Source organism: Peromyscus californicus, unplaced genomic scaffold (assembly GCF_007827085.1).
Source record: "Peromyscus californicus insignis strain IS unplaced genomic scaffold, ASM782708v3 Scaffold_12__1_contigs__length_115047231, whole genome shotgun sequence".
Classification (NCBI taxonomy): Eukaryota; Metazoa; Chordata; class Mammalia; order Rodentia; family Cricetidae; genus Peromyscus; species Peromyscus californicus.
The window spans coordinates 89,063,753-89,088,392 of record NW_026294413.1 but is presented as its reverse complement, the minus strand read 5'-3'; the positions used below and the strand labels follow the sequence as shown (position 1 = coordinate 89,088,392).

Genomic DNA, 24,640 nt, shown 5'->3' with positions numbered 1-24,640 from the left:
GCACCACAAAACTAAAGATGGAAATGGATTTTCCCCTTTCTTAGCATTTGTTTTCTAAATTTGCCTGTTCCTAGAAATTTACCTCTAATATCTCAAAGACAAATGTCACTTACATAAAGTGGTGTAGGTTCAATATTGAATCATGTCCACATTCTAAAATAAGTTATTAAATTGAAGATGTATGACACTTGGAATAAAATCAGCCATCACTTAGATTCCACTGTTTCTAAGATTAATAAGGCTAAAGTTACTTTGTTTTTCTGATAAGTTCAATAGAAAGTCAGGTCAAGGGACTGGTGTAGACACAGGGTACCAGGATTTCATCTAGACAAATTCATCTATGCTTTCTTTTCTCTTTTCTCTTAACTAGTTCGAGAAAGGACTGAGGGATGGGTTCATAGCTGATTGAGAAGTTTCCTTTCTCAGATTAGCGAAGGGAACACTGTCACCTCTACAGAGAGATGATTAGAAGGGTTGGCACTGACTTTCCAGCATGCACATGGAATTAATTATATCCAGCCTCTGAAAACATTGCATTTGAAAGTGGGGTGCCTCAAAATTGTAGAGGTTAGTGAAACAATAGCAGATACAATCACAATTGAGAAATGCATCAGCAGGATGGAGATGTAGACCCAAATCTAGTTTGGATAAGTATAACAAATAATCAGTTAAAATATAGTTTATGCCTACTATTAAATTGTGTGTGTGTGTGTGTGTGTGTGTGTGTGTGTGTGTGTGTGTGTGTGTGTGTATGAGTGGCAAAGGATCGGCAAGGAAACTGGTAAACAGGAAAACAGGATGAAAGTTTAGTGAGTTGTGAATATTTAGCATTATGAACATTTGCACAACCAATGCTTCTTAAAAAATAATCAATGGACCTTACTAGTGTATTAACTGTCTTTAAGCAGTGTTTAGTACCTGTGAGGACATGTGTAAAGACTTAGGTTCAGATCATATTCTGGAAACTATTCCATGAGATCCTCTGGCCTAATAGTGACCTCGTGTGTGTGTGAGAGTACAGAGGGGATTGGGGGAAGAGGCATGGCTGGTGCAGAGGGTTGCCAGTGATGAGGCTAGAGCAGAGATACATCAAATAACTGTGTTCACATATCTGAAGAGCCAAGTTCTCCCCCTAGACTGAAAAAAGGCAGAAGTGGGTCAACTGCCTGAAAATGAAGCTACGAAACTCTCAAGTAAGCACAACACAGGAGATACCATATTTAAGTAATTTAATCACTGTCGCTTAAGATGTGCTAAGTTTCCCATCTCTAGTGGCCATGTGTAAGGACTAGGTCACTGTCCAGAGGCCACTACAAATAGAAATCCCATCTAGGGAAAAGTTTGTACTATGCTCTTTTCCCCAATGCAGAAGTAGTGGGTGGCATTTACATGGACAAGACACTCCCATCAGTGAACTAGACTTCATCAGATCCTAAGCGTCTTTTTCAGAGAAGTACTATATGGACTGATAATGCTAACACTAATAGTCTACCAGTAACTACCACCCATCCTGGTTATGGCATGAAGGAAAATGGGCTGACGGCATCCTGGCTCACCAGCTAGTCATGCTTGCCTGATTCTGTCCTTCACAAGTGAACCTCTCAGACCCTGATTGGCCCCCAGTGATCAGAGATGTCCATCCCCAGACCTTACTTCTCTTGCAGGACCCTGAATGTCTAACCCACATGCCCCTCCCCACCTTACTTCTGCTCTGCTCTTTCAAAAACCAGTCCCCACTAATGTCTTTAACATAGACAATTCTTCTCATCACAAATAAGAAAGTCTCCTCCAAATGACCCCAAAGTGGAAAATGAACATGAAAAGGAGTCTTCTAGCCAATAAAATAGTAACAGCCTCTAAGTGAATCAGAAGATTCTCAGCTTAAATTATAATTAGGGAAATATACCTGCGGGACGCTTTCTCACCTACAAGATATTTGAAGATTAAAGGGTTTGAAGAAAGTTCATGTAAGCACAGTTCAAGGAAAGAGGTACAGACTGGATGTTGAATTTGGTGATATCTTTCCAAAGTTAAAATGTTTATATTCTATTCCAGGAATATCACTCGAATCTCTCTTTTCCTAGTGTATTATGGAAACAGCTGTGGTATGTTGAAGCATCCATCCTTGTTGAGAACAAACTCATGTCAGTAGGCAAGCTGTTCCCTTGCCAAAGTATTCTTTGAAGCATTACTGGCAAAAGAAAAGCTGAAAACCATCCAAATGTCCACAAGTGATTCATTCTGTCAGTATTTACTCTATGTCTACTACATAGCAGCCAATACTCTAGGCTTTGGGGGTTATCTCCTTGGAAAAAAAAATGAAAATGTCTGGCCTCCCAGAGTCCCCATCCTAATGGGGACCATCAAGACATAGGGGACATTTGTTTTAATCAAGTGTTTGATGTATTTAAATGTGTGTGGGATATACATGTGAGTACACATGCTTATGCCAGTGTACAAGCATGCAGAGGCTAGAAGATGTCAGGTATCCTGCTCTGTTGTTCTGTAACGTATACTCTCGAGACCTTTCATCTCCTTTTTGTAATGAGCTTCTGACCCTGCTTAGTTTTGTTATTAGCATATGCGACTTGTGTAATATAAAAACTTACGGGTGTTAACAAAGAAGACAGTTATAAAACTAAATCAATAATGCAGTTAGAGAGCAAAGGCTACTATTTGAAAGGTAAAGGAAAATTCTTTAGCCTGTCTGTAGCTATCCAAATTAAAGTGATTGGATGTTTAATACTGCCTGGACTGTGGGAATGGAATCGGAATTCATACGATAGTACTCAGGACACGCAGCTGTGTCTTGCAGTGGGCCTGTGGTATTAGAGGCTTTAGGCAGGGTGGACTTGTCCTCACTTGCAGAGCAGTAGGAAGGCAGATAGAAGCTATGCAGGGCCAACAGAGAAGAGTCTTTGGCTCAGTTCTGATTCTGTCAGGGAAGGCTTTTTCTTCATCATCTAGAAGCCTCAGCCTCTCCTCTGTACCATGGTGAACTTACTTTAGAGTTTCTTACTTAAAAGTCAGAAAGGCCTGTCACTAACACTTCATGAACCTATATTCTGGAAAGTCCTCAGTGACAGGGAAAAGATTTGAGAACCTAAAATTCTCTAGACTCTTCAGGAAGCTCTCACCCATTCCCCAGTCAGCTTCCCTACGTCTGTGAGCATATATCTATCATGTGTGCACTTGAATATCTATTTTTGTGTAGGTTCAAGCTTTGTGCTTGTGCTATTCCAATTGCAGGGGTATAGGAAGGATTGGGGGGTTCTGTTCTAAAAGATAACTAAGAGAAGGTTTTTTTAATGTACCTATTTGATGAGTGTAATCTAATACGTTGATGAAAAAAAATGAACATGATGGGAGTATAACGTCATTTCATCCCTTCCGGAAGTTGGATTTCTGTCAGATTCACAGGCTGGACCTTGCCTCTGGTTCAGGGTAGTAAGCAATAAAGGAGGAGGTGTGATTGCTATGGTTGAGATTCCATGTGTGTGCGTTGGAGTGATGTTAGCCAAGAGGAGCCTGTGAGACCTGTGTGACAGGCTGTCTTAGTTGATCATCTGTAAGGGGCCAGTGAAACCCTGTCCTGAGGGGAGTATCTGACTCAGACTCTCCCTCCACCGAGGACTAAATCAGTCCTGGTAAGGGTGGCTTCAGAGTGTGCCATATAAAGCCAACAAGGATATTGTAGTTCAACAGAAAGAAGGGGTGCATAGGTAGCTGGCCACCAGGAGAAGAGAAAGGCCCCAGGGAAGGTTTCAGAGATTTGGTGTTCGGGACACTGGCTGTGAATTCTCTCTTCCCATTTGTTTTCTGACCTATTGGACAATGAATGAGTATGTTTACATTTCTTCCACTTGTCTTACCCAAGTTGGAGACCAGCTGGGGAGAGTGATTTGTTCCCTGTCCAAGGCTCTGGCCATCTCTCGCTGTGATTCTCTCTTTCTTGGCTGCCAGGTTCCCTTGGCCCCCGCCAGACTTTCCCTCCTGTCTCATCAGGCTCTCTGCCTGGCTCAGGCTGTGCTCAGTGTGGCCAGCAGCCCCACTACGTGTGTGCATGGCCCTGCTCCCGGGTCCTTCTCTCCCTGTGTCGTCCTTGCTTTGTTTTGAAGGGTTGATGTGCAGAGGAGGTCTTTAGGTTTTCACCTTTTTGCTGGCCACCGTCGGAGAGAGGCCCAGAGGGCGTTGGCTCCCTGTTCTGCACAAGCATCAGAGCCTCTGTGGAAGAACGTTCCTCTGCCACAGAGCAGTTCTTCTGGAATGTTCATCTTCCCTGGGCTGCCCTGAACGTCCAGTCTCTACTGTCAGCAGCCGGGACCGTCTGCTGTCACTCAAGTGTCAGTCACTTTGAGGACCCCTTTCTGTGTGTCTTGAGTCCAAAGATGTACTTTCTTTAGATGCTCTCTCTGGGGTGTGTGCTATAATTTACTGTAGTACATTTTAAAGTAAACACGTCACTATTGGAGGGTCCTTTACTCCCTGTGACTCTTCTGCCTTCAGTGAAGTCTCTGTGGGTGCCTGTTCCTTTCTCTGCATCTACTACTCAACTATCTCGGTCCTTTCCTGAGCTGCTTCAGGTTTCTCAGCCTCAAGGGCTCGAATCATCAGGGCCGCTGGCCTGGCCACTTCAGTTGTGCCGGGCCCTAAGGACTTCCATTTACTTTCCTCGCAGATAGAGATGATTTGGTGGGGCAGATCTCAGCCATGGAGGACAAATATTGGTTGAGTTATGCACCAAATGAAGATCTCAACCTTCCTCGCGTGTACAAATTTCATCTAAGTGATAAAACTCGAAAATACCGTTGCCGTTACCGTTTTCTTCCCGCCTCCTTTCTTTCATTCACTACTTTTCTTCTCCCTCCCTCCCCGACTCTCTTCACTTTCCTTCCCCTAGTCCCTCCTGTACCCTCTTCCTCCCTCCTTCCCCCACTTCCGTCTTCCCCCTTCCGTCTCTCACTTCTCTTCCATTCTCCCCCTCTCCTGTCCTTCTTTCTTTCCAATTATTTTCTCTTTTTGACCTTCAGTTTTTGTTTTTGTTTTTTTGATTTTTTTTTAATGAGATTTGATCTCAATGTCAGCTTTGTCGAGAGGCTCCAAACAGACCACGCACAGAGCCCTTTCCCAGTTCAGTCGAGGAGTCCGGGCTTTTTCTGAGACCCTCTATTGACTCTCTGGGTTGAAACAGTTTAGATTCCACATAAAATATGTGTTGTTTACCCAGGCTCTTCATGCTCTGCATACTGTTACAGCCCTTGAGGAGCTTGTCAGTGACAAGTAAGATAAATGAATGAAGAGGACTTTACAAGTGTTTAAAAGCTAAGTATAGCATGTGCGGCCCACTACTTAATTAAACAGACCTGCGCTTAGCCTAGTAGCTTGATGGTGGAAACTTCTAGGGCCTCCCCCTCCCCCGCCACTCCACTGCAGGCCCCAGTACTCAGGATGTTAGAAATTCCTTGGTAGTCTGTAGTTGCTAGCTCGTTAGCCAGCTCCAAAGCTCTGGTGTTGGTCGAAGCAGTGAGGGGCGGTATGGATTGTAAAGGGAGGGCTGGTGGGTTTATACCAGAGTTAGTGAACAGCACAGGCTCCTTTGAACCTTGTGGATTGCAGAGGATGGCTTGTGAGTTTACAGTAGGGTTAGGCTGCAGCACGCCTCTCCTTTGAACCTCAGTCGAGACGTTGTGGATTTCATCCTTCTCACCAGGAACTTTAAACTCCTGTGCGCTGCTTCTCTTTTATGCTCTGGCTGGAGTCTATCCAGAGTCCCAGCTCATTTCCAGACCAATCTTGTTTTTTTTTTTTTTTTTTTCTTTTTATCATGGAGCCAATCTACAAAGATCCAAGTCGTGGTATACAGGGGTCCCACAAGAATGCTAGGGCCCCAGTTATTTGGGCTTCTTTGTCTGTGTCTCAATTTCCTCCTCAGGTAAGTCAGGATGATAATCCCCTCGAAGGGTTAGTAGTCAGGGACACACATTGACCCAGCTTTTCATTGTCATGGGCTTCTGTCCCTGTTACAGTAGCCCTCCACCACAGCCTGTGTCACAGGGCTGCTGTGCCATGTGACTGAGATGACATAGCAGAGCACCCTCCATTCCTGACGCAGCAAGGACCAGGCAAGCAGAGTGATAACTATCAACGTTGGCAAGTGGCTCACTCTTAAAATGGCCACGCTCTTCCTAACACTGTTAGGGAACTCACACCCCCTACTATGGACAGAGAGTAGAGTTCTCTCCCTGTCAGTCACCACCCCATCCTCAGTAAGCTGTGCTGGCTGGAGCAGGACTGAGAAGATGCTGACTCTAATCCTTATCCACGACCCTCCAGAGAATTCATTCCCCAGCTTCCTAAGATGGCAGTGGGAAGCTGCTTGAGAGAATAGTCTTCCTCTTCTGACGTTAGCAGGGGAGACAGGAAAAAGAAAGAGAGAGAAACTACAAAGTTGCAGGTTCTGCTTTCTGAAGGAACCAGGACAGGAGTCAGCATCTGCCTGTGGTGCTGAAGACCCATGCTCGCCCAATCTGAGAGGCAGGAGCTGAGCCTTGTGGAACTAATTCGCTCTGCGACTCACAGGGAATATCTGATAGAAACAAACTGAATGCTGGGCAGATGCTGCTTCTCCAGAGAATATGACAGCTGTCATTCAAGACAGTGAGAAGCCTGCAGTATCTGTAGAAGGGAGATAAGTGGTCTTGGGAATATTAACCCCATACGAAAGGAAGGTATGCTCCTGGAGATGATCCAGTGAGGACTTTATCTGGGATTTCTGAAAAAAAAAAATTATGACAAGAATTTGTTGCATTTCAAGGGAAATAATAACAAAAAAATGTGATAGCAGAATGGGGAAGTGAGAGTAGGAGGGAGCAAAGGTCAGTCCATATTTGTAAACAGATGCCAAGACCCTGACCCATTTCTCCAGAGATGTCACAGTTTGACATCTGTGAGCATATGGCTGTGATTCCATCCTAAATCCCTCCCTTTATGCCCCAAACTGGTAAGTCCTTCTGAGATAGGAAGGTGAGTGGTTAGTTCAAATGGTTTTTCTGCTACTTCCATGTATAATGAAGGAATGAGGAAAGGAGCATCCACATAGCATAGCTTGGGCTACATTTTTTGTTCAAGGTCATGAGTAGGCCAGTTGTCTGTGGCATCTGTCCATCCTTGTCACCTTCAACTCATAGCCAAGCCAACTTTCAACTCATAGCAGCGAAGGAGCCTAGCTTGATGCCCCTGCCTTTAGCTGTGGGGAATTCTTTCCTGCCTCTGGTTATCCATTGAAACCATTCCTCACTCCCATCTCACTTGCCACACTGGGCTATAGTCTCCCCTAATTCTCCATGTCTTATTTACCTTTGCTTTGGCTTCTGCAGCTGGCCTGGGACCTTCAAGTAACTCTTCAAGTTACTACTGTCAGACCCTGGGACCACAAACCTGGATGTTTTTTCCCTCTTCCTCCATTCACTAGATGAACAATTATGAACTTAGGAGCTCTCTTTCATTGCCAAGTGAACTTAGAATAGTTATCGCAACTTTGTGTGTGTGTGTGTGTGTGTGTGTGTGTGTGTGTGTGTGTGTGTGTGTGTGTGTACGTGGTGTGTTAGAGGTGTCTATGCCTGTTCTTGTGTGTGTGTGTGATTTTGGAGACCCAAGGTCAACTTGGATACTGTTCCTCAGGAAACATCTACCTTGGATTTTAAGACAAGGTCTCTCCCTGGGATCTGAGATCACCAATTAAGCCAGACTGATGAGCGAGCCAGCGATCCCTACAGAGCTTCTTGTCTCTGTGTCCCTGGGGCTAGGATTACAAATGTGGACCAGCACACCTGGAAGTTTACATGTATGCTAGGGATCAAACTCCGGTCCTCATACCTCCATGGCAATTACTTTACCAACTAAGCTATCTCCCCAGCCCCCCAAAGCAAGGTTTTGATAGGTACATGCTAGCCACGCAGTTAAGCTGCCACATAATTATTCCAGTCATTGGTCAAACTTAATGACTTTTTGAGCAGTTGTCCATAGTAGACACTTGACCTCACTGATTTCTACCCTTACACAGAGCCTCTGTCTATTGATTCCTATAGCTTCTCCATCTCTTGCTTATTTTATTGTCCACTGTGACGTCATCATTGAAACCCAGATCCTACTAAATGAAGACTCACTGTTATCTAAGCTCCACGGACATTCTGAAGAGCCCCACCCATCCTCCTTATTCTCTGGTTGTCATCTGCTTTCCCATCTTTGACTTGTAGACAGGAATTGTCCACTGTGCTTGGACCAGGTGGAGTGAGACATGTAGAAAAATTCTGGGTGTTTTAGAGTTCCCCTGCTGGGAAACAGGGGGAAAAAGAAAGCTTGCAAGAAGAAAGCTATAATTCCTATGGTGCAGCATTGTCATTTCTCATGGTAACAAATCTTATTGTATGCATCTTTCCCTCTTTTTTAAAACCACACTTATGTAGGTTTTAATGCTAATATCATCCAGATGACTGATCAAAGCTTCATTCCTTATTGCCACCTGGCTAAGCTATGTGTAAAGTTTTAATATTACACTTTTATAGCTACACATTGTCATTAAGCTATGGCATCTACTAGTCACTCAAGGGTTTTCATCTTGTTTGGAAAGCTGCGTAGATAAAGTCTTCAGAAACATCTGAGGGGCTACAGTATCTGACACCTTTGCACACACAGTGTTCATCAAGGATCTTAGTTAATGGATAAAGTCTGTTTTCCAGGTTGACTTTTGGTACTGGTAAAAGCCTTCCAAAGTCCTCTGGTTTTCCAAAGACTAGGGAACCATAAGAAAATGCACTTCATAACACTTAGGCACTCCTTATTCATAGTGAGGTAATTAGGCAGGTAGGCACTAGGTCCAGTTTACTGAGAAATAGAATATTCCTTAAAGAAGAACAAATGGACTTGGCTAGTAGTTTCAGATTTGTCTCAACAATCATGATGTCGCATATAGCAAAAAGAGTCTAACACAGGTGGCCAGAGATGGGAGCTTCAGGGTGACAAGTTGGGACCCCAGTGAATCACTAAGTGAGTTCCCATGTTCCTAAATGCTATGCGACAGAAAGGTTGTCTATCTCCAACTACCCATGGATTTTTCTGGCTTTTCAGTTGGGACAGCCCTGAAGACCTGCTCCTTTGTGGTGGGTCTTTCATGCATCCTTTGGCTATAGGGACACAAGCCATCCCGCTTGGACCATCTACTGAACCTGTATGGAGTTTAAACAACTGGCATCCTTGTTTGAACCCTTGCTAAAACTTGCTGCAGGTTTTCTTCTGTCGACCACTAAGGAGTATTATTGACCATGTCTTATCCTCCCAGGCTTCTCTTTGTGTGGTAGAAAAATGATATAACTGGGCAAGGATGAGGGTGAGTAGTAGATTGTGGGGGCGTAATACGAAAAGAGGTCCATTTTCAATTTACGTGAAAGGAGCCAGATTGCTCAGTTGTTTTATGGGACATAACATGATCACCCAGGCTGTAAGAAATCGGTCACAGTTTAAGAGATATGTTACAAGAAAGATAAATAAAAATAGTCTGAAGTATCAGACCGAACTCAATTTTTCACCTCTGTTTCACACTCTTCTCTCATCCCAGACTAATCAAAAGAAGGCTCTTCCGCTCACGATTGCTCTGTGTACATTTCCCCCAGATCTGGTATTCATATGAACAATGTGGTTTATTTATATTTCAGCACCAAATTGGAAAGATGACATCATTCATTTACAGTCTTCATCCCATGACATGCCTACTCTCCAACACCTCATTTCAGCAGACACATTTAGGGCTGCATATAGCATCTTGTTTAGCCTGAGCATTCTTTTATGGGACACAGTTCAAAGGTATGGAGCTTTAGGATTGTTGCTGGTAAGAGAGTGACCTCATAAAGTCACAGGGGCTCCCCTGAAGGAGAAGGGCATTGCGATGTTTACAATAGCAGTGTTATTATTTGTTCATTCAGCCTCGCTCGCTCATTCTTGGGCTTGCCCCTTCCTTCTCCCCCATCGCGGGTCTCATAGCTCCCTCCAGGCCCATAGAATTCTATTTGGAAGAAACTGTTCCAGATTTATTAGTCAATGAGTTCAAAAGTACAGTCCCCCATGGCAATCCTGGGATTTTAGGTGTGAATCCCGGTCTTCAGCATCTCGTGTCCAACAGCAGGAGAACTAAGAAGGATCTTGTCCACAAGGGCCCCACTGCCCTGCTCTTTCTCAGAGGCATCACTTGTCCACTGGGTCCTCTGACACACTAAGTGGACAAATGAAGAATGTAAATGCTATCGGCTGCCAAAGGTTGCCTGGGATTTTTTTTAATTTAATTTTTAAGTTGGTCTTTTTTATATTTTTATTTTTTAAATCATATACATGCATTTTTATGCTCACTTTGGGACCTTGCAAATATTGTACACATTTTAAAAGATGGAATGAATAAATCATGAGGCATCCTTTGGCAGGTTGAGCTGGGACATGAGGTGTTTCCAAAGCTTAACAGACCCTGAGTAGTTAAGGGATAGCTGTTTCTACCTGTTCAGCTGTTTGCCCTCTCTACTAGCAGCCAGACAAGGAAAGGGGCCTGGAGATTGAAAATTGGAAGACCCAGAAATGTCCGCCCTTTGTCAAGAAATGGCTCTTGGGACTGAAGCCCATGTCTTCCTTTACTGGCTGCCAAATGACAGTAATAATAATTCCTCCAAGGAAAGTTTGAAGGCACAGTTGTACTTTGAGAGAATACTGCGAGCATGCATTACGTTTGGTCCATAATGCTCTTTACTATTCAATAATTAATATATTACACAGTAAAATTCCGACTGGTTGGAAGCCTTGATGGCTCTCAACTTCTGGCTCTCTGAGAATACTGGTGGTCCACGCCATCTTGGACTGTTATAGCAACCCACGCCATGTCCTCAACTCTTGGTGACCTTTCCTATTGAAGAGAGACACGCAGCCCTGTCTAGCATGGCAGCATCCTTCATCCTTCCACCCACTCACTGCCGCAGTATCCACTTGTTATCTGCTTCTCCAGTCCAAGCTTCAAAGCTAGGCACAAGGAAAGCTCCTAGAGGAGGCTGAGAGTAGCTGCAGAGCAGAAATATGCTTAGTATGTATAGTGCCCTGGGCTCAATCCCCAGCACTGCTGAAAAGAAAGAAAAGAGAAAGAAGGAAGGAAGGGAAGGAGGGAGAGAAAAGAGACAGACAAACAGGAGTAGGCTGCTGCAGAAACCTGTGAATTAGTGAGAGTCCGGAATCAGGATGAAGGAAAGGCCAAGGAGAGAAAGTGCCGGCAGAGGACACAGTGTACACAAAGGAGAAGGTTCTCCAGCAAACAATGGCAGCAATGATGGTAGTAAAGGTCCTTGACTGACACTTGCCCCTCACAGCAATCCCAGGAAGGATCCCTCCCATTTTAGAGGTAAGGCAGTTGAGGCTTAATTAATCACCGTAGGACAACACAACCAGCAAGTCAGGTGGAGCAACACTTGAATCTGGGCGATCCTGTCCTTTAATCTAGACTCTCCGGCTTTCCAGGCTAGCTAATTTCTTCTGTCCTTTTCAATGGGCTTCAGGCATTGTTTGTGGTGTTGTGGCCTTACTAAGTTAGTTCCCCCTGCCCCGCATCATAAAGGAATACAGGATTTGACCATGACTCCCGGTCTCCCTTATGACAAACACCACGTGATTTGAGCAGTGGGCTGGCTTTCCACTGACTTTGCACCAGTCCTCTCAAAGAGCAATGGCAGCTAAATGTCTGAAGACAGCCTTCCCCGAGACATCGCCATCAGTGTCCCTGTGTTTGGCAGCTTGGGAGCAGACTTCCCTTCTTTGTCCTTTGAGAGCATTGCGTGTCATTCTGTGTCTCCACACAGCCCTCTCCCAGCGTTCCTTCCAGGGCTTCCCTCTGACCTTGCCTAGAATGTAGGCTGTGACTGTGGGCACCTTGCCATTGCTAGCTCCCTCTGGATCTCTGATTGTACCTTAGGATGCATCCACTCCCCACCCCTTAAAAAGAGCACGGACATGTCCAGATGTTGCACACAGCTTCTTTATTAGGTTTCAGTGTGCCTAGAGATGAGCACTTCTGGAATGAAGTGAAGGGAGCCCTCTCTGTAGGTGCTGTCAGTGTGCCCTGTGTCTGTCTACTGGGCTTGTTGTCTAGCTCCTGACGGAATCTTCCCTGGTTTTCCTTCTGCACAGACCCAGAACAGGATGAAGCTGATGGCAGACAACTATGACGAGGACCATCACCATTACCACCACCACCACCATCACCACCACCACCGATCTCCCGGGAGGTCACAGCATTCCAACCACAGGCCCTCTCCGGACCAGGTCAGTTCCATTGCTGCTTACCTCAAGGACCCCTCTTACGCTTTGGATATTTTAAGATAAAATAAATAATCCTCAAGAAATAATAAACAGCATAAAGTGATACGTTCTTTGAACTGAAACTAATAGCTTTGGTATTTATTTCCATCACTCAAGGAATCTAAATGTTTTCCTTTCTCCTTCCTCTTTAAGGTTTTGTCTTCTCTTGTTTATGTTATGCATTTTCTTTCCTCCCCTCCTTTCTTCTTTCACAGATATGCAGCCTAGTGCTGGCTCATATCTAATGGCTAGTTACTTTGGAACGTCTCTTTGCAAGTTTTAAAAGAAAGCACTCTGTTCCCAGAGCTTGGAAACCAGAGAAACCTTGAGTTTGCTGAGCACTCTCCTAGAAAACCCCTCAGTGGTACAAGTTAACGGTGAGGTAAAACACCAAAAGGAGCCGTCCATTTCGCTGGCCCTTTACTCCGTGAAGTCAAGGTTTCTCTGCTTTGGAGCCTGTCTCCTCCCACGACTAAGAAAGCAAGTGAAAAGATGAAATAACAAAAACCAGAACAGAAGTGCCTGCAGTTTTCAACTGTGTTCCCACTCATCCACTGCATGAACATACTATAATGTCCAGCATTAAAACTCCTGAAGGTGACTCATACGCAAATTGAGAAATTAAATACAAATCATCAGGGCAAGGGAGTCAATATTCGCAGTTTTTCTTCCTTCACTATTCCTTTGTTATGTATGATCATAATACAGTTTGTACAATAAATTCTAGTAGATATGGGGCATTAGGAAAAAGCACGGAACCGTCTGTGTAAGCTGGAACATCTCAGATATTGGCAAGAAACACTGTAACAGTCACTGTGTGTAGAGAGGCGTCGGTGTTGGCTGGGGAGGTGGCACTTAATCCTTTAACTGTTTTCGGACGCCTCTCCTCTCTCTCCTCACGTCACTGGCATCCCAGGCAAGTTAGTTAAGGTCTAGTCTTGAGAATGTTTTGTCAGGAATAAAACTCCAGGGGGAGCCAGTTATATAGAGCACATACCATTGATGTCCCGACCTTTGTACCCTGAAGAATTTACCCTTAGAGACCCTAGCACTGCAGAAGGTTTCCTCATAGGACTTGTGGATTTCCAAAGCCACCTGTGGAAAGGCTCTAGTTCAGGGACCGCATCCCTCTGAAACATCTCCAGAGTCTGGTGAGCTGGAAAATGGAAAGATTAATTATATGTCATTTCCTTCCTTGTCTTTGTTTTTGTTTGGTTTTTATGTATTCAGTTTTTGCCACTATCCCCGCATGCTCACACCTGCTCATCCCAGCATATCTGAGATCGCCCCTCCTCCCCCCAGCTACTGCCCTTTGGCACACTGCCCTTTGTTCCTTGGCGTTCTCCCATGAAAGGTCAGTGTGAGGCTCCATTGGTGGGAGGCCTGCAGACCTCACGTTGGCTCTCCTTCTGAGCCGTGCATGCCAGAAGGCCACCCTGGTTATCCTTCTCCCCCAGACATGGTTAATAGCCAGAGTTGGAAGGGCACCAAGAAGAATTAGAGTGAGTCACACAAGGACCTGCTGATATAACTAGTCATGTGTCCTTACATGCCCTGTTGGAAATGATGGCCAGATCAAATCAGTCTGCTTTGTGTATGGCTATTTCTTACAAAAGCTGGCCTCCTGACCTGTAGGCATCGACCGGCAGTGGAGTGACTTGCTGGCTTAGTTGGCCCCTCATGTGTGTCTACATCACCAAAGGTGTCCACAGAGCAGCAGTGATTGTGTCTGGCTGAGACATATCCTTAGGACCCTGGACACATCTTTGTCACTACTGGAATCAGTAAGTGCTCTGAACAACTCTTGGGTACAGCGATGGTAGCTGCATCCTCCTAGGGGAAACATCCCATGCTCCAGGAGGATGTCTACCTGGCTGGATTTGGGCTGCTAGTAGTTGGCTGTGTCAGCTCATCCCTGGAGCAAATGTCATGTGCCAGCCCTATGAAGAGCCTGGAGAGGAGCATGCATGCGGGCCAGATAAAACCCTGTCTTCAAGGTACATGCTCTCCATTCCTAAAACAACAGTGCCAGGTCCCTTAGTGGCTACTTAATTTTTTCTTGGTCCTGTCAATCATAATAAGATAGATTAAAAAAAATTTAAGCTAATTAGGGCCGTGGTTTCTGAACTTATAGTTGATGGTGAAAGCGAAATAGCCTTACCTAGGAAGGGACTTTTACAATTTTAAGTTGGAACCACAAAGCTGTCACACTGCACCTTTTCAGTGGGCAAAGGAACGTTAAGCAAGGGCATCTGGTGTGATATTTGGTTGACCTCAGCGATGAAATTATTAGACTTGCTGAGCCCCATTCCCTGCTATACCATGACCTCCAGATTTAGGAAATGGTGCCCTCCCCTGCACTGTATCAACAGCCTAGATGTCAGCTTGGGCATTGCTATGGAGCTCAATTGCAGAGTATGGCAGCTGTGAAAGCCTACAAAGTTTTCCCCGACTGATTACAACGCCTATGCATGATTGGTCGGCTGTATCTAGTGACTCCCTGGGGAAGTGAGAGGCCTGTGTCAGAGTGTGGCATCCCGAGAGTCTAGACACTGAGTTAGTTTGGGTGCGATTCCGGCTAGTGTCCACTGTGTGGAATTAGCTGAGCTGACTTCAAGGAAAGTCATCTCTTCCTAGGAGTCTTCCAGCCCTGGCCTTCTGGTAGTCATCAGGTTCAACCAACCATGTCTTCTAGACAAGTGGCCACAAACTGTTGCCATTGTTTCCTGAGGTTTATGAAGAGATCGGAAGACATGAAAATGAGGAACTACGAAAAATCAGTCACTTGGCTGCGTTTCCAGAGAAACTCAGTTTTCCTCGGGAAAACACAGCACTCGCCAGGCACTTGCAGACTTACATTCTTTTTCCATTGCTTTCCTGTCCCTTGGCCCTTCACCGTGATTTTTGATTTCTCCTTGAAAGAAACTGAATCTAAGTATTATAAGTCTAAACTCACGTTCCCCCAAGTAACTTCTAGAACATTAGTCCCATGAGGGAAGTCTTGAGACAAAGATTTGGTGGGCCAAGAATTTTAGGAAAGTACTATACATTTTTTAACTCTATCTCCTAGCATCCTGATACCATTAACAGATCAAAGGATCTAAAATGGCATATAATAAAGAAAGCTCTATAATTTTATTTAATCTAGCATTTCCCAGACTTATTTGATCATGGTTTTAATTTTTTTTTTTCTAGTAACATCTGTGCTTTGAGAAATTGTGTTCTCAGGCTATTGGGTGAGAAAAGATACTACCTACTTTAAAACATGGCTGATCCCGTTTTTAGCAGTGCTTTCACGGGAAGGAGATCTTTGGACACTAACCCTTGTGGTTCACACAGTGGGAAGTGAAAGCGCCCCTTCCATTCATTTCCTGGAGAGTGGGTTGTCTCACCAAGGACCTGGATGATCTGAACTACAGGAGTCACTTATGGTGAAGACTCAGGAAATCAAGGACTCTCGGAGGCCAGTCACCCCAGGATGACTACAGCCATCAGATATGTCTAAGTAGAAAAGGACATCCCAACAATGTAGTAATAATGTAGGAAGCCCCTTTAGTCAAGAAGTAGCTATAAAGTACACAGAAAATATTTCTCATGGTACAGTCAAGAAAAGTCAATGGAACAGGCTGGAGACACATTAGTGATTCAGCTTTTATTGAAGTGACCAAGACAGATTTCATAAAACTCAGTGGAAATGCAATCTCTCCTAAATGCCCTCCACACCTGTAGTCATCAGTATCACCTGTTACATCCTTCCCATAGTATCCTCTCTGCCTTAAGGCATATCAGTGGTACCAGGTTTCTGCTGTCTTTTTTGTGGCTATATATAACTTTTACTGTCCCAGGAAAAGGCATATTTTAGTAGGGTCTTTCCATTGTCTCCCAAATTTGTACTAACCCCATCAATGAGAAATCTGCATGACACAGTGACATGCACACTTAGACCAAGGATAGTCAGGCCAGTTCAGCCTCCCCCTTGAATATCTAGGAATCTCCACATTTCTCCACTGGGTATTGGGTTGGGATGATGGATCTTTAAGGGCCCAGACCTCACTGCTTGCTTATTCTAAATGCACCTGTACATGTAAAGGCACTGGATGGTCTGATTCTAGTGTGGAAGTAGGGCCTTGGGGACACAGAACCTGAGCATTTTAAAGCTGGACACCCCAGAGTACACAACACCTTTTGAAGACCAGGAGAAAAGGCTTCTGTCTTCTCCTGCCCTCCTTCACTGAATGGAAAACCCAAGCACAGGAAATGGAGGGCTAAGTGCTTTTCACTACCTATATGATTTCCAGATCTTGAGATTTTGAATTTTACTAAACAGAAATCCTACTTCTCTAAAAGGGCTATAGAGTCCAGGAATATGGAGACATAATACTTACTAGAATTATAGAAAAAATAGAAGGTGATTGAATTCTATGTTGATGTTCTTTGTTGGATATTGTGAAGCACATTTCCTCTGTCTGACTCCCACATGCACATTCAATAAATGTTCCTTTAATGATCAGTTCCTGTAATATATATGAAAAAGAAGGTCAGATGGAAGTGTCCCTGTTATACAGGTTAAGAACTGTTATTTGGAGAGATTATTCATGATCTAAAGACACATAACTGGGCTGGAGAAATGATTAAGTGGTTAAAAGCACTTGCCGCTCTTCCAGAGGACCCGAGTTCAATGCTCAGCATTGACTTGAGTGGCTTAGAGATAACTATAACCTATAATTCCATGACCTATAACTACCTATAACTGCATAACCACCTATAACCTATAACTCCAACTCCAGGGGATCCTATGCCCTCTTCTGGCAGCTGCAGTGATCATTGGTCTGCTCTCTACTGCCACTGGTTACTGTGTGTGCTCCCAGTATGCCTTGCCTCTTAGCTGTGGTATTTTTACACAGAGGCTGATGTCCAGGGACTTAACCCATGACCCACTTTAAGGACTGTAGCACTCATTGCCTTAGTCTTGAGGCTTCTGGGCCCTGAATGTGGCCTTGTTTCTCTCCTTCCATTTGCCAAAGATCTGTAGGTTTGCTAAACTCTGGGAGTTAAAGGAGAGCCCCTGCCTTCTTGCCCTACCACCTCATGTACAGCTCACACCTGAGCCTTGAGTATCTGCTCTAGGTAGAGTACTCAGGTTCCTACAAAGCATTCCCATGGAGGAGGAATTTGAAGTCAACTGGACAAGTAGGCCATCACTGAGGTCATGGCTGGAGGCAGAGGACCTGTCCAGGCCCCAGAGCTTTCTGTCTACCCTTCCTCTTGTGTTTTGTGTGCAGTCACTGAGAATCCCATAGAGCCCGGATCCCCAAAGAAAGGCAGCACTTTCAGTCTGCCTTCTGGTCCCTGTGACTTCTGACAAAGCCATTGGAAAGCTCTTGAGATCCCTCTGCCCTTTGTGAAATATGAGATTGGGGCCTTTTATTGGTGTCCCTATGCTTTCAATAGTAGATTAGCCAGAGCAGCACCCTTTGAATTCTGACAGAGTTCAGTGCGCTCTGTGGCCCCCAGAAGATGAATTCTATATGTAAAGTTGTTATTCTTAGCTTTTGCTTAGGAAAGGAAAAAAAGAATTTATTTTATGTTTTGAGGTTAAATGGGCGTGGGACAAATGTATACACAGAGTCCTGTGTGTATATATGTATGTATCACTATGTGTCAGATGAACGGAGGACTTTTCCACATATGGAAGAATCTCACACGATCATGTTTAACTAGAAATTTCTCTCCTGTATATGTGTGTGTATAAATGTATTTTCATGTTTACTACATGGAAGAAAAATTAACCACTGTGTATCGGATTTATAAAAATGTAGCTATAGAACAGTAGGGGTGAGGGGGAAGAGAGAGAAGGAAAAGGAGGGTGAGGGGAATGGGAGGAAGAGGAAGAGAGAAGAGAGACCCCCATCATGTCTACTTCCCCATGAAGTAACCTAGTGAGAAAGTTATATGTCCGAGACTCTTAATATCACTATCCATTTTAGCCAGCATGTCTGAAGTTCGCCCGAAGAAGCCCTTTCCTTTTTAGTTGTTTGTTTGTTTTGTGTGTTACAAATTTGATTTCATGGCCCTCATTCTGAAAGAAGCCTCAGCTTTTGGCTTCAAATCCAGCAGCCCATGAAGAGCTCTTCTCTGGGTGCTGATGTGTATTGGGTGAGATCAGGGTTCAGAAGTTTCTACCACAGCCACTCCGGGACCAGACCTCTCAGAGCTGAGCCAGCGATCACCTCATGTGTCCATGGAGCTACATCCTGTGAGGCACTTGCTTCTTTCCTGGAGCCTCATTGGTCACAAGTTGGATTGGAATATTTTTTTTGGAATTTTTCAACAATTGGAATATGGTTTAAAACTCATCAGATTAAAAAAATAAATAGATGTTCTAAAAAGATAGCACCAATAGCACGGATCTTCACAACGTCTGTGAGAGATCCTCCACACTGCTAAAATATGTCAAATGGCCTACGCCATTTCTCACCACTGCTAACGAAAAGAGGAAGTCTATGTGTTTGCTTGCTTTTATGAGCAGAAGCTCCAGGGCGACACTGTGGGGCCACAGGTAAAGAGGGGGATGGGGACAAATGCTGCTGTTGTGGAAGGTATTTCAGTGCCTCTTCCCTCAGCTAGGAGCTGCATGCTCACCCAGCCATTCCAGGCCCAGGAAAAGAAGCAAGTTCGCAGGCACTGGGCTTTGTAGATTATTGCCAGAGCTCTTTAATCTGGGTGTGATGTTAATTCCTCCTGTGTAAGCACATGAGGCAAGCCCTGATAAACCCTGCCGGGATGGTCTTGATGTGTGGGAAAAGAGCATAGCTTCTTGGTGTGCTGGGACCCTCGGGATAGAAAAGGGTTTTCCTCAAAGGAGGCTAGCATCTAGTCAGGATTCTACTGTTGCCCTGTTTGGGGTAAAGCAGGGCTTTGCCCCCTTTACTGGGTTGTTTTACTTTTACACTGCGTTTGCAGTATTAGGACTTCATTAAGAGATTTGTTGCCCTGTGTCTTTCCAGTGAGCAGGGCTTTCGGGCCCAGCCTGCACTCCGCAGCCTGTCTGTAGGTGGAACTCAGGCTTGGCAACATCAGAGGCTGGATTCCCTTTCACCGTGCTGCCGCTTTAATCCAGTCACATTTGTCTAACAGGCAGCATGTCAACTCTCTATTGAAAAGGGGTGGCCAACCTTGAAGCGCCGGGAAACAGGGAAATCCATTTTATATTGCTGAATACCCACTGCCTCTCTTTTTTTCCCCCTTGAACTGCTGGACTAAGGATCATGTTTGACTTACACACTCCAGGCGCTTGCAGCTCTTCAAAGATAAAGGAGCAACAGAGGGAAAGGAGCTGGAGGCATCTTTTAATACACGCTACACACACTCACAAAGTCTGATAGTTGTTACTTAATAAAAAAAACAACATGTTCATGAAATAATGGCACCGTACAACATTCTGATTCGGGCGTCTCTCTACTAATGAGCAGAGGAAACTCCAGAATACTCCCAACACAGAGGATGTGCCCAGTCAGAAGTAGTTTAATTTTCATTCTCTCATTTAGTTCTTACAGCCCCCCATGAAGTGTGGGAACTGCATGGATCCCATTTTTGTCTGTAAGCAACAGGGAAAAAGCAAAGTCAAAAATCTAGGAGATTTGGTGGCCCACCAGCCAAGAAATAGTCCAGCCAGAGCCATGTTAAAAACACAAATTTTACTGTGTTTAACAAAGCCAAGTGTTAATGACTGATAGATGAAGGAGCAAAAATAAAGCCTGTCTTCACTCCCGCCCCTTTTTACGGCTATCTGGCAGTGGCTCGGCTTTTAGCAGATGTTGACTTTGTGCTCCCAAACAATATTATTGGCCAATGGAGAGCCTTCCAGCAGTTTCCTCTTCAGCCCAGAGAGCTGGATCTATTCGCCAGAGACTGGCTTCTCCAAATTTCTTTCTCTTAAAAGAAATAAGACTCAAGTTCTTATATGGTACTAAAATTTTGAGTGAGTACTCCAAGATGCCAAGTTAGAAGTCAGGGGGGAAGGCTACCACCAAAGTGTCTATAATGTTTTGAGTTCCTTAGCAAGGGTGTCTCCATGGTATCCTTGCTCTGTTTTCCAGTGATCAGTCTATCTGGCTCCACAGGCTGTCCAGTCTACCTCTCTCCTGAGAGGTGCTCCAGTATGCCTCTTAAAATGTGGACCACTCCCGTCATCTCTCAGTCAACCAGGGAAGTTCCAGCCTTCACTCGGAAGGGTGAGAAGAAAGAGCCAGGGGAGGATGGAGCTGTTGTGATAGAAAGAGCCAAACATTGTTTGGAGATGGGGCAGTTATCCTCAATACTTGGCAGCTCTGGGAGCCAGGCAGCATTCTCTCCCAGAAGGCTCATTTTAAAAAGCCAGAATGTAGCCTGGCGTTGGTACTCACTTATAAATATCTCTTCGGCTCCTGTGTCTGAGAACTTGTCAGGCAGTCTGAAGGGCGTAAAGGTACTGTCCTTCCCCACAGAGATGTGGAGATTTTTGCTGAAGTACTGCTGATCCTTCCAAGTGAACAAGTCCCATGGCCTGTGAGGACCCTTTTCTTCCAAGAGTCAGGGGACCGGGCCTAGGTTGTAGCATCATCCACCAACTGGGATCATCACCATGTGAGGAGGGGTCAGTGCAGAGTCCTGAGTACTTCAGAGCTGAGCTAAGCAGAGTCAACACATACCACCAAGGGAGATCCAAATGCGCTTTCTGGGGTTCAGCTCAGGCAGAGTCAGAAAGGTACACATTTCCACTTGGCCAGTCTGGAATTTCATCTTGGTTCCATAGCACCCTGCCAGATGTTCTTTGGTGCCTTGCCTCAACTTCCTCTCTGCCCACCTTCCCACAGCTATACAAACTCTACCTGATGTCTGTTTCTGGGGGCTGCAGTGAAACTTAGTGGAGAAATTCAGATGGCTGTGAAGGTTTTCTCTGACCTAAAGGAGGCACTGATACTTGCGGATAGCTTTGAAACTGCTCAGAAATGAGCAGGCATTTATACTTAAAACAGCCAGGAACGTGTATGTGAACCTGGCCGAGGCTTTCTTATTCTTTGGGGAACATGTCTGCCAGTGGCCCCTGTAGGAGGAGGCAAATACAAGTCACATGGGAGGTCACAGCCATGCCTGACTCCATCCCCTGGGTAGAGACCAAGCATCCATGAACAGGACATGTAAGTTGTGAATAAGCAGTCTTTAGAGGGGAGATGTGGGCTTGAACGTGGGAGAACATGTCCAGGCTCCCTGGCTTCCTCCAAGCCTGCTTCCCTTCACATGCTCTGCAGCCAGAAGTGTCAAGAGGACATGACTTCTTGGAACCTGGACTCAGGGCATGTCATGAACCCCACGCTATAGCCCTGCTTTTGTGACTTGACGTTTCAGAGAAGCCATGATCGAAAGTAGGGGTAAGGGAAGGTCTAGAGCCAGTTCACACTAACCCCATCCCACACAGTAAGGACTCCTGACCAGGGGTGAGGCTCACTTCCTTGCAGACAGGGGTAGGTTCCCACAAAAGCCTTTGAAAGTGGCTCTCCCTTGGTTTCTCCCTCTTTTCTAGGTAAGATAGGTATGACAATAAGGTTTTCATTAAGAACTTAGTCCTCCAGTTTCAAGGGGAAAATCAATCTAATACTCTAAAAGGACTGCAGATGTTTTAGAAAACAGTGATGGGCGTGGGTTTGCCTACCTGCTGTACCTAACACTTCAAAATGGAGACCCATTAAAGGCTTACCCTGGGTTGTTTATCATGCCAGGCTATCCGGTTCCTGTTCAGAGCTTCCTTGATGGGCTAATAAATGCTGCCCCCCTCCAACATACACACACAACAAGAAGCCTTTTGACTTGTCAACAATGACTCAGTTCCTTTGCTTCCAGATCTTGTCATCAACAAACGCACAGTGAGCAGCCCATCTGGGAAGGAATTTGTTTTATCTCAGCATTTAGAGAATCCCATTAGAGCCTGGCATCTGGACTGTAGGATTTCCATCAAGGTCTCTTGTCCGCCCCATCATCCTTGGAGCTGTAGACGCATCCTGGGGTTGTTTACAGTTAAGCTTCCCCTAACCTCAGAACTGGCTGTTTTGAGGTCTCCTTTCTCTGGGCTTCAATCCACAGAGCACGTTCCCAGCTTCAGATGCTGTAGACAAAAGTGAACAGATGATGGATGGACTAGAGCAGCCTCTTCCCATCCAGATACTTTGGCAACTTCCGGCAGAGCAATTGCTTACAAAGGACACACCAGGGAACAAACACCAGTCAAAATCCAGAAAAGCCACTGGAAACAGGGACATCAGAGGAGAACACAGGCTCTGTTGCATTTGAAAACTCCAAGCGTCTCCAAGTGATGGGGCAGCACATTAGGAATCAAGTGTCCATCTCTGTTTTGTTGTTGTTTGTTTTCGTTTTCTTCTGATTTACATTTCTGTGGGGTAAGGTTGCTGAAGAGCTTAATACTTGCAAGCAGGGAGCTGTCACACAGTTGCGAATGTTTGGAAGGCATGGAGCTAGCTGCCTCTTGGTTAGCTCCTCACCTTTGATTTTTATTTCTCAACTGGACACTCACGCTGACCCAAAGGACCTGGTGAGGAGGGGCAGTTCAGGTTTATGCTTTGAAGACAAGAAAGACCAGACATGGCCACCATTCCCTTTCTATTTTCTTCTAAAATCTTATTAAACTTTGAAAATGAAGAACTTTTTAAAATATGTAATATTCTCAGTTCATGAGAGGAATTTATCCACATTTCTACCATGTTAAATGTTAGCTGAGTTTATATTGGGCTGTCATATTTCTTTACTTTATCCACTAGCATACAAGACGTCGATCTCAACATCTGGTTTTTAATAACCCTCGACATCTGGGAGCTCCTTTTTATTCCTATGGTGGACGAGGAACAGTAGTGATATTGGCAGTGTATATTTTCAAGCTACAACTCCTGTCTGTTTCAATCATAATTAATTACCACTCTTTAATATATTTAATTTGCTAAAAGTGATTTGCATTAGACCGCACTTCACTGTTAGGAAAGTAGTGGCAGATTTTGGTGACATTGGCTTTTCTTTCTTCTTTTTTTGAAACTGAAACCCTATACGAATGGACTTGGAACAAACTCCATGTAAATGTGCTGTTGGGTTTTAAATGCAAAATGAAATAAATTGTTCTGCAAGCAAAGTTATTTGACAGTCATTTAGGAAGCGGTCAGCAGGGGCTGTGGGCTGTATTTCACAGAAAACCTCTAGTCTCATTTTGTAACTGGCACATTGTAGCATCTTCTTGTGCCTGGAGTTTTCCTACAGAAATGACTTTGGGGGTCAAGAACCTTAAGATGAAAGTCAGGGCCTCCATTCAGAGAGCATGTTTACGCACATACCCACTGAAATTCTGCATTGAGTTTCATAGGTTGCTAGGTCCCCAAAGCTTACTCAGTACTGCCCTGGGGTACCCTGCTGTAAACTTGTTTTCTTTATTAACATGAAAAAGGAACATCAAATTTGCTTTTCTACAGAGATAGCCAGGAAGTTCAGTGAGTGTGGCAATACACTTTCCTCAGTCCTGTAAGGATGAAGAAGTGTGTGGCCTGAACATGAGCTAGTAAATAAATATCCTCCTCCAGATTGATCACAGTACTTGCTTTCTGCCAGAAGAGTTCTACATAAGCTATCAAGTGAAGATTCATCCTGACTTATCCAGTTCAAACTCTCTTGATTGAAAGTCCCATGAGGAGTTCTGAAGTTTTGTGGACCATTGATTCTTTTGGCAATCTGAAGTCTCTGGATCTTTTCTCAAAATAATATTTTAAATTCACGAGAGAAACAAAGGCAAAAAAACTATATTTGTCAATCAGTTCAAAGAGTATACACCTGATTCCTCAAGTAGATAAAAATTACCTTGGCTTACTGAAGTTTATGAAGCCATATATTGAATTGTGTGAAATTCCCATTTTTGGAAGTCTGAGGTAGGGGCATTTCCATATGATTCAACCTACTACTGCATCCAACACCTGCAATAGTCCAGACCCAAGTCTGAGGAAATGTTCCAGGTTACTATCCCCCTTACATCCAGTTGTTGTTTTTTTTTGTTTTTTTTTTCCTGCAGACTCTGTTGTCCTTGGTGAGTTGTTAAGAGCACCCTGCCCTCAGATGATATGTAGGGCCAGCGTGTGGACCACTCTGTCTTACATGCTTGTTTAGACACGCCCTGTGACAGAGAGAGTTGTTTACAGCTGAGGCTTTGCCATAGAGCATATACTGCCATCTTCAA

General features: G+C 44.6%; 1 protein-coding gene across 16 annotated transcripts in view; it reads left to right on the top strand.

The window, feature by feature from the left end:
• Positions 1-24,640, top strand: part of Erc2 (ELKS/RAB6-interacting/CAST family member 2) — a 906,926-nt gene that overhangs the window by 718,537 nt on the left and 163,749 nt on the right. For all 16 annotated transcript variants that reach the window (XR_008217165.1, XR_008217166.1, XM_052733784.1 and 13 more), the window contains one exon: positions 12,208-12,342. Coding sequence is in view for 14 of the 16 variants with exons in the window: in XM_052733784.1 (XP_052589744.1) it covers positions 12,208-12,342 (135 nt within the window). In the remaining 2 variants the exon portion in view is untranslated. The remainder of the gene's footprint in view (positions 1-12,207; positions 12,343-24,640) is intronic.